Here is a 17255-nt window from a genome sequence, read left to right as displayed (position 1 = left end):
TTACCAATCCAGATGAGCACCTGTTCTGCCACTTAGAGTTGTAGATAGTTGCCTGGGACACTGAGAAGTTGTGACATTTACAGGTTGCTTCAGCATGCCATCCATGCCTTCATTCAAGTCACTGATTTTTTAAATTGTTGAACAGCACCAGTCCAGAATCTGATCTTGAGTTCACACCACTAGAAAATTCTTTCAATGTTGACAGCAATATACCTACCTGTTACAAGTATAGGGACAAGAAACACCAACAGGAACAAAGAACCTTAGTGCCAGAAGTCATTCTAGTTCAACTAGTTCCCACTTTCTACCTAAGGAATGAGTCCTCTGTGCAGAATCTATGACAGATGGTTACCTGGCTAGGGCCTGAACACTTCCAGTGATGGGGAGCTCACCACTAATCCAGGCAATCTTTCACTCTATGGACAGTTTTAATTGTTAGATAGCTCTTACTTCAAAATAATTTGGCATCATAATTATAAAAGACTTTGAGTTTTCAAATAAACTTACTAGAAGAAAACTTTAAGAAAGTCATGTTTCTGACCAGTTAGCTTTGAAATGGGATAGTGCAGTGTTCGTGTTTTGTTTTGTTTAGTTTTGTTTTTAATAATCTGATTTACCAGAGGGAGATAGAATTTTACCTACTTTGTAATGTGTTTTGAAAGCTCTTAGAATGACAACTGCCATAGAAAATGGAAGAAATGATTTCATGTTTATATTATAGTCTCTCATTGGTATATTGATATACTTTTACTAGATAATGAGTCATAGAGCCCATGTCTTAAAATCTTTGTAGCTTCTCTAGCTACTAATAAAGTGTTCTACATGTAATAAACACTTAAATATTTGTTGAAGTTGATGAAAATCGTAATTTTCTTCATGAATTCACACAGGCCTTACTTCAAACTCATGACGTAGTGGCACATGAAGTTTACAGTGATGAGGCATTGAGGGTTACACCTCCTCCCACCTCTCCATACTTAAACGGAGATTCTCCAGAAAGTGCCAACGGTGACATGGATATGGAGAATGTTACTCGAGTACGGCTGGTACAGTTCCAGAAAAACACAGATGAACCAATGGTATGTAGGGGTGGGTTGTTGGGGAGGGGGGAGAACATTGTATGCTCTCCCAAAAAAAAAAAAACAAAAACCCCAATGTGCTTCCCAGGCCATAGATGACTTGTCAGTCCATGTTGATGACCTAGGATTACCCTAACAACCACATTTCATCATCCCAAAATGAAAATGATGCTGTAGTGCTAAGATGATACATCAAGAAAGAAGAAATGCTTTCCCTTCCTAATCAGCAACTTGATCTCTAATTCTTATTCTTGTTATATAGAGATTTATATAAGAAAAAAGAAGATAAAACAGGAATCTGTGCATCAGTTTCTTTAAAAGCCAAAAAGTAAATCCTGTCTCCCTAAAGCTTTCTTAAAATCTCTTCAAAAAAAAAAGTCAGTCCAGACCCCACAACTTTTATGAAGATGTTCCTTCACCTTTTTTTTTTCTTTCAGTTAACTAGCCTGTTTTTTCTCTCTCTACTAAAAAAAGAAAGAAAGAAAGAAAAAGAAAGAGAAGAGCAAAACCTTTGTAACAAATACAAATAGTCAAACAAAACAGGCAGTTCACTGGGGGGAAAGTCTTTGCACCTTGAAGGCAAGGACTGTCTTATGCCTTCTTTGTATCTCCAGTGCTTAGCATAGTGCCTGGCACAGAATAAGCACTTACTAAATATTTACTGACTAATTTAGCAAAAAAATAAACCAAGAATTTTGAGAACTTAGAAACTTTGTACAGTAATACTAATATGATATGAAATGTAATTTTTTATGATAGGAAGTGCCTTTTCTGTCCTGGACACTTTGCTGTCCCCCTGAGTACTAGGCCAGGAGATCCCATTCCCACTTCTGGACAGTCCCTTTGCCACTGTAACAGCTGCCTTTGAAATTTACTTTATCCATTTTATTAATCAAACCCAGTACCTTTTCCATCCTCCATTCTTTAGTCTTCCTATCCAGCCCAACTCCTGCCTTCCTACTTAGGAACTTAATGTATGTGTTGATTTCCCTTCAAACATCCTGGTCCCTCTGTGTATCAGGCTCCCATAACCACTCGTAGTCTCCATTTTCATTCCACCTTGGCCACACTGAGAAATGGTCATACCTTTGATCTAACTATCACTCATTCTGCCTTCAGGATCCAGAATTTTTTGAAATTCTTCCCTCTGTACACAAGCTCATATCCTTTAATATTTTCTCCTTCAGCCTTCTTAAACCTTCCTCTTTCCTCTACTCTGGTCTCCTTTCACAGTTTTCAGTCTCTAGTAGAACAATTCAACTGTTATTTTATCAGCTCCCTTTGAATCCTTCCCCCCTTGTCCTGTTGTCAGCCGTGTCTTATCAAACCCCGTTTTGCTTTGTAACTATTCATGTGCTACTCAACAGTCCTACAAAAATCTGTGCATTATCCCCTGTTCTTTTCTCCTTTGGTTCAGTCTCTGACGAAGAGATGGGCCTTCTTCTGGCCAAGGCTAAACCCTTCACTTGTGCTTATGCTCCAGTTTCCTTCTGCCTTTTCCTGGAGCTTACTCCCTCAATAATTTTCTCTCTTTATCTTATCTTCAGTCTCCCTTTAACCACCAGCTCCTTCTCAGCCCCCCACAAACTCAAGTTTCTATCATCCTTTTTTATTTTATTTATTTATTTTTTTTTAGGCAGTTGGGGTTAAGTGACTTGCCCAGGGTCACACAGCTAGTAAGTGTCAGGTGTTTGGTCTGAGGCCAGATTTGAACTCAGGTCCTCCTGACTTCAGGGCCATTCTCTATCCATTGCACCACCTAACTGCCCCTCTACCATCCTTAAAAATTCCTCACTTGAACCTGCTATTGCCTCAAATTATTACGGTACATCTTTTCTCTCCCCTTATTCCCTTGCAGTCTGGTTTTTGATCCAAACACTCGGTGAAACTTCTCTCTCCAAAGTCACCATTGATCTCTTAATAATTAAATCCAGTGGCCTTTCTCCAGTCTCATTTTGTTTTATCTCTGCAATTATTTTGCATTGTTGAATATCCCTGTCACAATACCCTCTTCCCTTGGCTTCCAGGATACTGATGTCTCTTGGTTTTCCTCCTGCCTGTCTGACCTTTCTCAGCCTCCTTTGCTAGGTCATTATTCTACTAAGTGTGGTATATCCTGGGACTTCTTTTTTCCTCTGTAATCTCCCTCTCTGATTTTGTTAGTTTCCCTGACGTCAATTCTCTCTTTTCAAATGTCCCCTCGATCTATATCTCCAGCCTTAATTTCCCTCTGAAACACTAGTCCCACATTACTTATTGCCTACTGGATATCTTTATCTGTATGCCCTATTAACTTCAATCTGCGTGTTCCACAGGCATCTTAAATTCAACATGTCCAAAATGGAACTCATTGTCTTTCCTCCTAAACCTACTACTACTTGTCATAATTTCCCTGTTTCTGTTAAGGGCACCCCCATACTTCTAGTTAGCAAGTTTCACAACTTCAGTGTCATCCTGAAGAGGGTGGGGGGTTTTGGGATGCTGTTAGATGCACAGAGGCACCCCAAGATTGTGGGGAAAAACCCAAATCACGGCGTGGATCTGCCTGAATGAATTCAACTCAGATCATCTTCCAGCCAGAGAAAAAGTTTATTAAAGATAAGCATATAGGCCAGACTCCAAAGGAACCCAAACATCAGTGATCTAAATAGGGTTCAAGGTGGTCGGGTGACGCTCGCAAGGACAAGCAGGGAGGCAGTCTAGAAAGCTCAGCGTCTGAGTGGGGGCTGGGGCTAGGGTGGTCAGGCCAGGTGATCCCCGTTGGGCGGGCATGGGGTCTCATCCTCTAGGGGCATGAGAAATTCCCAGCGTCTGAGTGGGGGTTGGGGTGGATAGGCTACGCGATGCCCTTAGGATGGGCGGGCATGAGGGGTCTCAGCTTCTAAGCTTGAGAACATCTCAGCATCAGAATGGGGGAAAGGTGAGCCTTAAGTACAGACTGAGGGAGGGGCCATCCAGTTTGGAGTGACGGGAGGGATCCAAGGAGTGGCCAAGCAGTTTGGGGTGAGGGGAGGAGGGGTCTAGGGAGATCTGGATGGGGGTGGCCAGCAAGCTGGGGCGAACTGAACACTGGGGCCTAGCTAGGATTGAGGGTGGGAATGGCCAGGAAGGCAAAACAATGGGAAAGCCAGTTGATGGGGGAGGTGGACCGTTTGGAAAAGGGTCCAGGTGAGAATTTCTGTTTGGAATGTCTGAATGATTTGAACAGACAATGAGAATAGATAATGAAGGGAGCTGGAAGAGGGGGAAGTTTGCTTTCAAAGGGAAATAAGGCAGTTTCTAAAACTTTAAGGGTTTCCTGGGACTGGTAAACAAAACTGAAGCCAGGTTCTTTTTGTCAAAGAGAGATAAGTGAGTCTACACAGAATCTAAAAGTTTTAAGGTTTTTCTGGGAATTGTAGGTAAACCTCTTCAATCCTCTTCCTTACTCCTACTCACCTCACATGTCTAAGCAAGTAAGAGTCCTTGTCATTCCTCAGATCCATCTCTTCTCTTTATTTACACATCCGCTACCCTGGTTCAGGCCCTTTTCTCACCTCTCACCTAGACTATGGGAGCCAGTAGCCTTCTCATTAGTCTGCCTGCTTCCAGTAGTTCCTCTCTCCATTTTACTCTCCACATAGATGCTAAATTGGCATTTCCAAAACACAGATCTAACTATGTCACTTCATTACTCAGAAGTCTTCCAGTGTCATAGATTTAGATCTGGAAGGGTCCTTAGAGTTCATCTAATCCAACTCTGATTTTATAGATGAGGAAACTGAGACCCAGAGAAATGACCTGATCAGGGTCACCCAGGCAGTCAGTGGCAGAGCCTGGTTGCAAACCCAGCTTCTCTGTCTCCAAATCCACCTCTTCGGTGAATCTCTGATGCCTCCAGGCTACAGTGTGAAGTATTCAGCCTAGCATTTGAAGCCCTTCACAGTCTGAATCTTACCTTTCTTTCTAGTCTTCCACTTTATACACTCTTCGTTCCAATCAGTGGCTTGCTAGCCATTTCCTGTACAAGACATTCCACCTCCTATCTTCATGCCTTTGTGTGTGGGGTGTTTGTGACCCCCAAAATGATCAAATCAGAGACTTTTTCTTAAGAAGGGCAAAAAGGAGTTTTATTGCTTTTTCATGAGAAAGGACACACCCAACATTCGCTCAAGATGGCTCCAGCCAGGGTGGGTGTCTGAGTGTCTTGTAAAGCAGAATATATAGACCCTATCCGCAATGTCCCCACCCTAACTCCCTTCCCCTCAACCCATTGGCTGGGTATATTAGGAGCACAACCTATTCGCGGAATTCTAACTTCTACTGAAGGAAGTTCAAAACAAGTTAGAGGGGAGTGGTCTCTTTGCACAACCAGAACATCCAGTTTAGTCACGTGGAACATCCGGTTTAGCCAGAATGTGCTGCAAAGCATCTGGGTGCAGTCTCACAACAGTCCTAAGTATGAAAAGTAACTGAGGTCGGGATTAGTTCATTCCCCTGAGGGGGCTTCACCCTATATTATCCCATTCACTCACTTATCTTGTTTATATATTTGTGTAAACCAGTAAACCAAGAAATCAATTAATCAATAACCTAATCTCCCCCTGTCCTCTTTTCTTATCAATTCTGCGGGAACCAAACTGTTAGCATTCCTCACATTTTGATAAGGGATCCCTATGCCTGGAATGTAGAAATCCCTTGATTTCTGCAGGGCACAACTCAAGTGCCCGCATCCTTCAGGAAGTCTTTCCTGAACCTCCTAGTTGTTAGTACTCTCTGGCTTAGTTACTTTGCATAACACTGTATGCTCTGTAATTTATTTGTGTTTGTATGGTACTGCCTCAGTAGAATGTAAGCCCTTTGAAGGCAAAGAGTATTTAGTTGTTTTTTTTCTTTGTACCCCAGCTCCTAGTAAAGTACCTTGCACATAACAGGCACTTAACAAATGTTAAATTTAATTTAGAAAGTTTTAAGCAATTCAGATATATGATTTATGGTTGGTTCAATATTGCATTGTGATTACTTCTATAGAAATTCACCTTCAGGTTCTCAGTCAAGACCATAACTTCCACTTTGCCCCTTTCTGTGGAAACATTATAGAACCTTTTTCATGATGTATGAGGACTGCTTATATTTGAAAACTGCAGTGAAATTTTTAATGTGAAATATGGGCAGTTAACTAGTAATATTTTGATAAACTCATTATTCTTATGGGTGACCTGCTATCCTCTAAGGATAACAAATACAACAGCTGGTGAAATGATAGTTATGGAGTTGTAGAAATTAGGAATATGTCTGAGTCATAAGTCTGAAAACACTGTCATAGTTATCTGATCTAAATATAACTTTCCCATGAGTTTTCTTATATAACTTATGAACTATAAAATGTTGCATACAATGTTTTTGAATTCTGAGTATTAATATAATGACATTCTTGCTCCCTTTATAATGTTAATTAACCATTAATCACTCAAATTTTTTAATGTTTGGGATTTCGATCTTAATGATAAGGAAAAAAGCAGGAAAAAGTCCTTAAGAATTTGCTTCCTTCAAGCCACAGCATTTTCTAAACTATTTGCAATCTCTTATAAGGATGACATTTCCTCACTATAAGTTTTTCCATCTCAGATAAAATCAGCAGGCCCTAAATTGATTTTCTGCATCTTTCAAAGCTGATCTAAGCCACATCCTATATCAGTTTGCCCATTAGATTCTTAAACTCAGTGCTATGCAGAAAGTTCTAAATATGGGAATGTTAAGATTATCAGCTTCTGAAATAAGCCAAATTTATGAGATGGCCTCATGTTCCTTTTGGCCAGAGTAGGAAACACAACATATTCAAGACGTTATTTTGGCAGTAGTAGCTAATGTTTCTTCATGGAAGTATTAGATGCCACTTAATTATATCCTGTTGAAATCCTATCTTGATATTACTGTTCCTATTAGCAAGTAGGAATGCCACTGACCTTTCCTTTTTAACAGTTCTAGAGACAACTATTCAGAATCTCTTTAGGGAGTATTTCCTTGATCTCTCTGGGTCTGGTTTCAAATCTGAATATAAAATAAAAACCTGCCTCCCACCACTTCCCTTTTTCCCTTTCAACCTTGGCTGTGTTTTCAACTGAGACATAAACAGCTGAAAGACCAAGGAAACTGGCTAAGGAATATGGTGAGGGTAGAATTAATTCTCCTTACTTAAGCAGTCGAATTTTTCTTTTGCTGATGTCAGTGTGAGAAATTTTTGTTTTAAGGTATAATTCAAATTTCCAGTGACATATGAATATGAACAATATGAATCCTGATGCTGCCATTTTACTGTGTGATCTTAGGAAAGTCAACCTCTGAACCTCAGTTTCCTCATTTGTCACATGAAGGTGCTGTACCCCCCAAAAAATAAGATCACTTTTAGCTTGAAATTTATGTTCTTCTGATCATATAACATGAGCTATATATATATACCTAAATGAGACCACAGAATACCTTGCACATAGTAGTTCAGTAAATGCTTGTTGACTAGAATTGAACATAGAATTGTAAATTTGTTGCTGAAAGGAACCTCATAGGTTATCCACACAAGTCCTTTATCTTACAGATAAGGAAACTGAAGGTCTAATAATAATTGAACTACCTAATCACAGGGTTGTTGTGAAGAAGCACTTTATAGACCTTAAAGCATTATGTGTAAGTGAGATAGTATTATTATTATCATTATTATTATTATTATTATTAGATAACCTTGTCTGGCAGGGGGTATTTTTAGGACTATTTTTATGTGTTATGATATTTTTAAGACCTTTAGGTTTTTTATACACTTAGGTTAGTGGAATGATTCTTATACTTAAACCATTTTATTAGCAATTGATGTTTAACATACTATATAGTAATTATCTGAGTTTTCAATAACAATTTTGTAATTACAACCAATTAACTTAAATGTGTCTTTTCTGTAAGGAATAACTCATCTTAAAAAGGTAAGGCTTTTATTCAAATAATTATTCCATTTGTATTTTATTTTTCAACAGGGAATTACTTTGAAAATGAATGAGCTAAACCATTGCATTGTAGCAAGAATTATGCATGGAGGAATGATTCACAGACAAGGTAATCTTGACACATAAGTTTTTCTTTTCTTAATTTATAACTCTGCGTGCCATATGAAATAAGTGATTTTTAAAGACTAGATCAAATTATCTGCTTTTAGAAAGTTGTTAATTTTGTTTCTTTTAGTAGTTTTTTGTTCTAATAAACAATACATTTTAATTTTAATTAACAAAGTAATAAATTTTGTTCTAACTGTCATCTGCCTTGATTTTTACTTCAACGTTCCACTTATGCCATAGTTAATGGAAGATCCTTTGTGTCAAGTAATGAATGCCCTTATTGCATCAGCTCTTACTCTCTGACATTTCTGTGCTATGAGTCCTAGTCAGCCTTTGAGAAATCCTTGTCCCCTCCATGCCGCAGTGATCTGCCAGAATTGTGTCTTGTAAGTGACTATAATATAAGATTTAAAAGGTGGCAACGATATAAGAGATCTGGAAGGCACATTACTATGTACACTTATGCGATACTCAGCATACATTTATGAAGTGTCCTAGAAGGACAGTCATTTCAACATTAAGCACCTACAGGGTGCACAGAGCATTGTGCTAGGCTTTGTGAGAGGTACACAGATTAATAAGATGCAGCACCTGCCTTGGCAGGTGGTGGGGAGGGGGTAATACTAGGTGACCTCAAGGTCTTTTCCAGCTCTAAGTCTGTCATCCTATGAGCCTTCACATACCTTACAATGTAATAGGAGGGATCAGACACCTACAGAAATAATAATGGAATAATTCATGATGAAGCAGTAAAGGAGATAAGAAGAGAATTACAGGCTTTTGTTAAGGAGCATTTGGTGAACAGAGTAACAAAATAAAAATTGGCCCCCCCAAAAATAGATACTACCTTTATTTTAAATAGTTTCCTGTGGCTTTGTTAATGTAGGGGCGATATTATACTTTGTAGAAAAATACAAAAATCATAGGTCAAGACACAGTTCTACAAAAGGAGAATTTCCTCCAGTCCTAGAACTTAATCGCTTTGCAATATATACAAAAAAAAAAAAAAAAGAGCACAGACTAATAGAGGGGAAATAGGAGGTGAGACCAATGAATTATATACTATGGACCTTCTTTCTTCTGTGTGTTCATTCAGGCCCATCAAAGATCATTGAACAAGTAGAATCTATTTTTTTTAAGTATGAGACAGTATTTTGTTATTGTTGTTCAGTTGTGTCTGACTCTTTATGACCCATTTTGGGGTTTTCTTAGAAAAGATACTATAGAGTAGTCTGCCATTTCCTTTTCCAGTTCATTTTGCAGATGAGGAACTGAGGCAAACAGTTAAGTGACTTACCCAGGGTCACACAGCTAGTAAGTGTCTGAGGCTGGATTTGAACTCAAGGAAGATGAGTCTTCCTGACTTCAGGTCCAGCACTCTATCCTCTGCACCACCTTGCTGTCCTCATAGAAGAGAGTACAAAAGACCAAATGGATTTTCCTTCTCCCTATTTCCAGCCCACAAGGAAAGTGGACATCAAACCATTTAATTTTCCTATGAGGTTTTTGGAGAAAAGAAAGTGTGTCCCCTTTGCTTCAGCTATATAATGAGAGCTTCCAGTCATACTTAAGTCTTACATGTAGAAGAGGCCAGTTGTATCCCCTTTTTTCTGATACAGCTCTAAAAATCCCCTTCTTAACATATGATACTGTACATGCCAGTTATTTTCAACAAATAAATCCATGAAATGCTTGGCAGACTATTATTCAATTCATTATTTTATGATAGATTTATAAACCCATTTCTCTCCATTCTTACTAGAACTTCTTATTCTGGTATTAGTATTCAGTAGCAACCCTGGAGTATTCTCACTTACATTCAGCTTGTTACAAAGGTTTTGAGGGCAAGCCTTTGGGAATTCTTATAGTTTTTTTCATGTTAGCATAAAGACTCATTTTTGAAAACCTGGAGATGAGTAAGTTAAAATAAAACTTTAAGCAATTACATGTCCAGTAAAAACACTCTTGACTAAGGTATCATCACCTTTGAAATTTTGAAAATTTTTCTGTATGGTAACACTACTCTGAGACCTGTTTGACTCTGTTGTAATCAGAACAACCTCAAGAGACAAATTTTACATAGTATTCTGAACCTGACGCAAAACTTTTCAACTCAAAGTACAAGGTCATTTTTTCCAGCGCCCTTCTTTAAGTCTCTCCCTAAGTTAATTTTGGCCTCTAATCTCACCTTTATGTTGTATAGGAAACTGTATGAACTAATTGGCTGAATTTTTGTCAGTTATTGTTTTAAAAGAAAAAGATGGTTTAACACTAATATTTCTACTCTTATGTTCCCTGAAGGGAAACCATGTAAGAGGTGAAAATAGATGTTTTTCATAACATGATTCTTTCTCAGCAGCAGCATTCATTGGTATATAATAGTTTTTGCCAAAGAGACTCCAGAAAGACGCTGGAAAACCTGCTTAATTTTAGTAGCATCAGGCTGTAGAAGACTCATTAGGTCAGTCAGCACTCCAGTGATCTAACACTTTTTTTAGATCAGAATTCTAGCTACCATTCAATCAACAAGCATTTAATAAGTCTCTCCAATGGCCCAGGCACTGTGCTAGGCACTAGAGATACAAAGACAGAAGTAAAATAGTCTTTGCCCTCAGAAAACTTACATTTTATCAAGGTAACAATACTTCGGTGTGTAGAGGAGTTTGCCTTTGCAATAAGGGCCACCTTATCCTGTGAGATGCAGGGGTGAAGGAGGAGAGTATTAGAAGACATCTAGGTGATGGAAGATGAGGAAGAAGAAAGAAGAGGGAGAATTGGTGATTGACCTCAGTATGAGGCAGGGTTGAGAAAAGAGAGGAGAGGGAATATTGGGAGTTTTGGAGAGATGAAAAGGTTTGGAAAAGATGGTGTGGTGAGTGGGATAATTAATTAGGAAGATATAAGGATAATATTATGTAACATAAATCTATAGTAGATCTAGTTGGTCCAGTTTCATGATTTTCTCTAACTTTGTTCAGCAGCATGTGAATTGTAGCCAAAGACAACAGATGGTGGGAGTAATCCAAGGCTAAGGCAAGATCAGTAATAGGATATGGGGGCAAAGGACTCTAGAGAAAAGGACAGTATGGGGTTAAATGGGTTCACCAAGGGATCAAGACAGGGAAAGGAGAAGAGTGTAGCCAGTGTTCTCTGATGGTGATGGCCTAGGAAAGAATGGAGGGAATGAAGGATTGGAGATTGCAGTGAGGATGAAGAATCAGGTTTGAGGTTGGAAGGCAGAGGAAAAAGTAGAATGACAAGCTAATGTGATTAAATAAAGGAATTTCAGAGTTCATGAATATGGAAGTGGAACACTTTGTAAGTAAAGGCTAGACCCAGAGTATGACCTTCCCTGTGTAGCTTAGTTGGGCTGGAGGAGTAGGTCATGGGAAATGAGTATATTGAGAAGGTCAGGGTATTTGAGGGAGTGTTAGTATGTATATTGGAAGTCCCCTGGCATGATGATAGGAGTTGGGGAGGATTGAGTGTTTTCCAAGGAAGAAAGGTTATTGAGTGTTGGTGGTAGAGGGAGATCCTGAAAGTGACAGTGCAGAGCAAGGAGTATCCCAGCTTATCCACAACAAGTGGTTTGGGGTGTGAGTAGAAGTGCAGCCAACTGGAAAGAGTGGCCATGGAAGCAGTTGTCATCATTAGGGAGCCAGGTTTCAGTGCATGTAAGAAGATGGGGTGAGAAAGGAAAAGATTTAAGGTGAAAGCTAGTTTATTACCTTCGGAACAAGCGAGCACAGTGGAAGAGGTGGATCGCTTTTGAGTGAGGAGTTGGTGGGATAGGTTGAAAAGGATAGAAATTAGGGAGTCATCAGTAAGTGATGGAGAATGGAGTTTGAATAGTGGCAGCCAGGAATTCAGAATCACTGGGATAAGAAGTTGACGAGGGATAGTAACAGAGTGAAGGTTTTGAAGTGGCAGCTGGGAGCAAGGATTTGGCTGACTTGTAGCTCATTGTAGGGTGGGATAGTAGTAATGGAGAATATTAACAGGTGAGCCAAAGTAGCCAGCTCTGGAAAAAAGTGGCAAGGGAGGAGGTATCTTCTAAAGAAAGCAAGATTTCCATGAGCACCAGAAAAGGAGAAAAGTATCATTTTTAAAAATAGAGCTGTAGGACGAATGGCTATTTATTAATGATAGTATCAAAGGTTCCAGGAGAATAGGACTCGGGGGAGACAGGGACAGGAACTGGGGAGGGCTGGGGTATTGCTGGGTAGAGATGAGAGTGTAAGGGAAAAGGGTAGCATGGGAGATGACTTTTGAGCTCCACAGATAGATTAATTACCTAATTAAGCATTTACTATGTACAAAGTACTGTACTAAGTGTTAGGGATACAAAGAAGAAAAGTAAGCCGGTCTCATTTTCTAATTGCGGAGACAATATGCATGAAAGGTTTCACCTGCAAATCAAATGGAAAGATCCAGTGGTTCTTAGCATACAGAGGCAAAGCAGATGGTAATGCCTCATCTGTAATATCATTATCATGTCACCAGGTTATCTGATTAAACAGAATACTTAATGCTAAATGACAGAGTTGACTAAACTTTGGTTTACTTTCAAAAACCCATAAATAGATATTTCTTGCCTTAGTATTTCCTACACCTAATTTCTTTAACTGATTCTATTATTTCATTGGCATAGGTAACTCCCATTGAGAAAATTCCATCTACTAATGCACATCCACACTACTCTGCAACCCATAGTTTTAAACTTAGTTGCCTGGGGTGACACAAGTAAACCAATGATTTGCCCAAAGTCACCCAGCCATATGTGTCAAGGCCCAATTCGAGCTTATGTCTCCTTGACTCCAGCGCTGGCTAACTACTCTTGTCACGCTACCTCTCATTTTTGCTAGAGACAAATTTGAATCTTTCTAAAATACTTTCTTTGATATTTTAATGTTTTCATTTCCTTTATTTGATTTAAATCAAATTTTTATTACAAAGGTATGCCATTTTGTCTTAATCAAAATAAGTACATTTTTTTAAACTCCTTAGGTACACTTCATGTAGGTGATGAAATCCGAGAAATAAATGGTATCAGTGTAGCAAACCAAACAGTGGAACAGCTGCAAAAAATGCTTGTAAGTAAATAATATATGTGTTCTGAGTTTGGGGGCAGGGAGGTGGGAAGATTACTTTCAAGTTCACATAATCACATATTTTCTTTTTACGTACAAAGTATCTCTAGTAGCTTTATTTATTTATTATTTGACTTTCAAATCAACAGATATTTGATACATGGTTCTCTTCTAATAGAATGTAGAAACATTTATCCTTCCTGAACATTTTTGTCTTTAATATTCCCTCTGCATCCTTGTTTTACCGAACAGAAATATAAAGACCACTTTGCCAATATGTTGTACTCGTGAATTATTTACTGTACTCCATTTTCCTGCCTTAAACATTACAGAAAATCTTCTTTATGATTATCTAAATTGATGATTATGGCTTGCCTGTTCACACAGAGGCCAATCGAGTAGAAGACCCCACCACCTCATGCCTGAACTATTAGAATAACTTTTTTATTGGTCTCCAGTCCATCTTCTGCCTAGCTGCCAAAGTGATCTTCCTAAAGCACAAGTCTGACTATGTCCTCCCCTACTCAGCAAAATCCAATGGCTCTCTACTATTGCCTAGATCAAATACAAAATCCTCTGTTTAGCATTTAAAGCCTTTCACCACCCAGCCCCTCCCTACCTTTCCAGTCTTCTTATTCTTTAGTCCCCTCTTTGTACTCTAAACTGGTCCGTTTACTGTTCCTTACACGTGATGCTCCAACTCACAACTTAGTGCCTTTGTCTTGCTTGTCTTCCTACTTGTCTTCCATTCCTGGAATGCTGTACTTCCTGACTTCTGCCTCCTGGCTTCCTTCAGTACTCACCTCAGATCCCTTCTGCAGAAGGCCTTTCCCAGCCCCCGCTCCACCTCTACCACTATCATCCCTCTCCTCTACTCCCTTTCCTCTGAGGTTACCTTCAGTTTGCCATATATATGTATCTTACTTATATAGTTATGACATGCTATCTTCTGATGTTGGGCTTCTTAAGTGCAGGAAATATGTTTTTAACTTTTTTTTTTGTATCCTTACTGCTTAGCACAGTGCCTGGCACATAGTAAATGTTTCATAAATGCTTGTTGACTAACTGAATGCATATTGGCTATAGTCAGCTGAATCACAACAAGAAGTTTGATTACTCTGTGAGGCTGAGGGTAAGGTAAACTTCATTTTTAGCCATCCATACTCAAAGTTTATGAGAGAGAAAGAGAAATTGGTTCCCAGATCAGTTTCTTTAAAAACAATCAATTGGCCTTATGTTTCTAACTCTACTTAAAATCATACGCCATGTCTTCCCCACCCCCACCGCCAACCCTGTTCATGATGGCCTTTTTCCACTTGATTCATTATTGTAGGAATGTCAGGAATAATTAAAGAGTGAGCTAAAAGCATTATACAGGGCATCATGTAATTTTATGTGATTAGTTCCCATATGACCATTTTATTTCTGCTTTTAAAAAGTTTTAATACTAACAAGTTTCTGTAGTTGTTCAGATCTGGCGTTTTGGGTCTTTTCTATAAAATTAGTTAAGAATGCAACCTCCTATCATGTCACTGTTTCCCTGAGGAAATTAAATTTTCCTTAGATCATTTGAGGGCCTTTTCCAAGAAACTAAAGGATTAAATTTAAGAACTCTCCCTCTCTCTCCTTACCAGCTCTTATTAACATAAAAACTAGTTTTTATGTTCATAGAATTTTTCACCAGTACATTTTATATTATAGAATGCAACTGTAATCTATGCTGAGGCCTTCATTGACTATCGCAGGAATGTAAAGTATTTCTTAGGATGGTTATTGTCTTGCAACATTTATTTGTAAAGAAAAAAACACCCTTTTTTTTCCAGAGGGAAATGCGGGGGAGTATTACCTTCAAGATTGTGCCAAGTTACCGCACTCAATCTTCATCCTGTGAGGTAATGAACCTAATGAACCATTCCCATTTCTTCTCAGTCCTGTAACTAACTGCCTGCTGATGGCTGAATGTTATTGCTTTCTGGAAAATTGTTTCTGCCTGTGCTGTTAGATCACGATGCACACCAATTTTACAACAAAGATAACGGAACAGAGGCGTGGGTCCCACCCAACTACTCAGTGCAAGCTCCATATGGATTTCGTCAGCACCTTGACTAATGCTTTGCAACCTAAAACCTAAACTAAAGGGAGAGAGTCATTTTGTAATAATTTGGTACTTATGGAAGAAAAGATAGATTCTCAGAGAAAAAAATAAGATCATAATTGCAATAATGTTTCCAGAAAGAACTTTCCACTTCCTTGTTAAGTAATTATAAATGGTTCTTCTTTCCAAGAACATGAGAAGTGATCTCATAATGTAAAGAGTTGACTTGAAATCCTATTTCAGTTTCAGGAGTTTTACTCAAATAATTGTGACAATTCTTATTGAATAATTTTCATATGTAATACTAAATTGATGACTTAAAACTACTAAAAGAAGATAGATATATGTAAACCTTTTGTGGATTTGTTAAAAGTTTTATAATGCTTATGAAAAATTCAAGTTGCTGGAACAGCTAGGTGGCATAGTGGATAAGGCTGTGGCCTTGGAGTCAGGAGGACTTGATTTCAAATCCGGCCTCAAACACATGACAATTACTAGCTGTGTGACCCTGGGCAAGTCACTTAACCCTGATTGCCTCACTAAAAAAAAAAATTAAATTTGCTAAAGTAATTCCCGTGTATAATTTTAGTCTAGTTATTGAATAAAATGAAAAGCTTGGCTTTTAGACAGGATGTTTTTCATATTTAGGAATATAGGCTGACATAAATTATGTAAATGGTACCAGTCTTTCCATATTACACATTCATTTAGTTTGACTAATACCCCTTCATACTGGGATTTTTTAAAAAAAATTTGTAAATATATATGTACATTGGTATAAAGCATGCATTCATGAACTTAATTTTTAAATGGACGACTTGTTGGAGGTTATTTGGAAAACTGAGTTTGTACATGGGAATTTGAGGGAATAGTGTGTTATTTCTGCCCTTTTCTATTAAATCCTGTAAGTTACAGAAGAAAAAAGTCAAAGAACTTAATATTTTACTCCAATGTATCTAGAAGGAACTGTATGTAGAGTGTATCTTTTTCCTGTAGATTTTAGTAAGCCATAAACACATTTATTAAGAACAGATCTAGTAAGGTTCTACCATATTAGGTCTTGAGCTCCTCATGGTGGCTGCTCTTGGAACTTCGATTAAGGGTATATCCCCAAAGATTAAAAACAAAGCCAGGATTCTATATAAAACTTGGTGCTCAGAATAAAACAATATGAGTGGGTGGGAAAGGATGAAAAATACAAGTAATTTTAAATATTCTAGAAAAGCTAAAGTGTTCATGAGAAGATACTTTTAGTTGGTACCATAATATGATCAAAGTTTGGGGATTTTATGTCCATTGCCACTGAGATGCAACAATAGGTGTCATTAGTTTAAATTCTGCACCTCTAAGAAAAAAGGCTTCTTACTTGGAGATCCATTCCTTTTGGTACTCAGCCTCTCTCCCCTGCCACCACCTCCATTTTTCTCCTCCCCAAATATACAAACACATAATTTTGTAGTGTATATGTCTGTCTAGGGATTCCATAGAAGGTTTGGTTCTTCTCCCTCCTTTAAAAAAAAAGTGACAAATTATCTTTGAAATATTCTCAGACATGAAATATGCTAACTTTTCATTGCCAAGAGCATTAAAGAAAATTGGTAATAAAACCAGATTTATTTAATGAGCTTTTTCTCTACTTCCTTTGTTCTCTTCTATTTCATTTGGTGTTCAAGAAAACCAGTGTCTGTAAAATGAGCAAGAAAGGGCTTGATAATAATTCTAAGTGTGATGATTTTGATTGTAAGTGTGATCAATAGGACAAAGCAGTATTGGCATAGGTGAATCTTACTTCTGGGAACTTTAGCAGTAGTTGAACATTTTAAAAGAACTGGAAATATTAATCGATCTGCTAATTTTTAAAGAGTGCTCCTACTTCTTTTACTCTTATTTACTCATAAAAATTAACATCATG

At 38.1% G+C, this 17255-nt stretch overlaps 1 protein-coding gene across 11 annotated transcripts in view; it reads left to right on the top strand.

The window, feature by feature from the left end:
- Window positions 1-17255, top strand: part of CASK (calcium/calmodulin dependent serine protein kinase) — a 395225-nt gene that overhangs the window by 338791 nt on the left and 39179 nt on the right. For all 11 annotated transcript variants that reach the window (XM_027875619.1, XM_027875618.1, XM_027875615.1 and 8 more), the window contains 4 exons: window positions 891-1079; window positions 8081-8159; window positions 13166-13251; window positions 15072-15140. In XM_027875619.1, coding sequence (XP_027731420.1) covers window positions 891-1079; window positions 8081-8159; window positions 13166-13251; window positions 15072-15140 — 423 coding nt within the window. The remainder of the gene's footprint in view (window positions 1-890; window positions 1080-8080; window positions 8160-13165; window positions 13252-15071; window positions 15141-17255) is intronic.

The sequence above is a fragment of the Vombatus ursinus genome, unplaced genomic scaffold, assembly GCF_900497805.2.
Source record: "Vombatus ursinus unplaced genomic scaffold, bare-nosed wombat genome assembly UNPS02014809.1, whole genome shotgun sequence".
NCBI classification, from domain to species: Eukaryota; Metazoa; Chordata; class Mammalia; order Diprotodontia; family Vombatidae; genus Vombatus; species Vombatus ursinus.
Note: the sequence above shows the minus strand (reverse complement) of the source record. Positions and strands in the feature narration are given on the sequence as shown.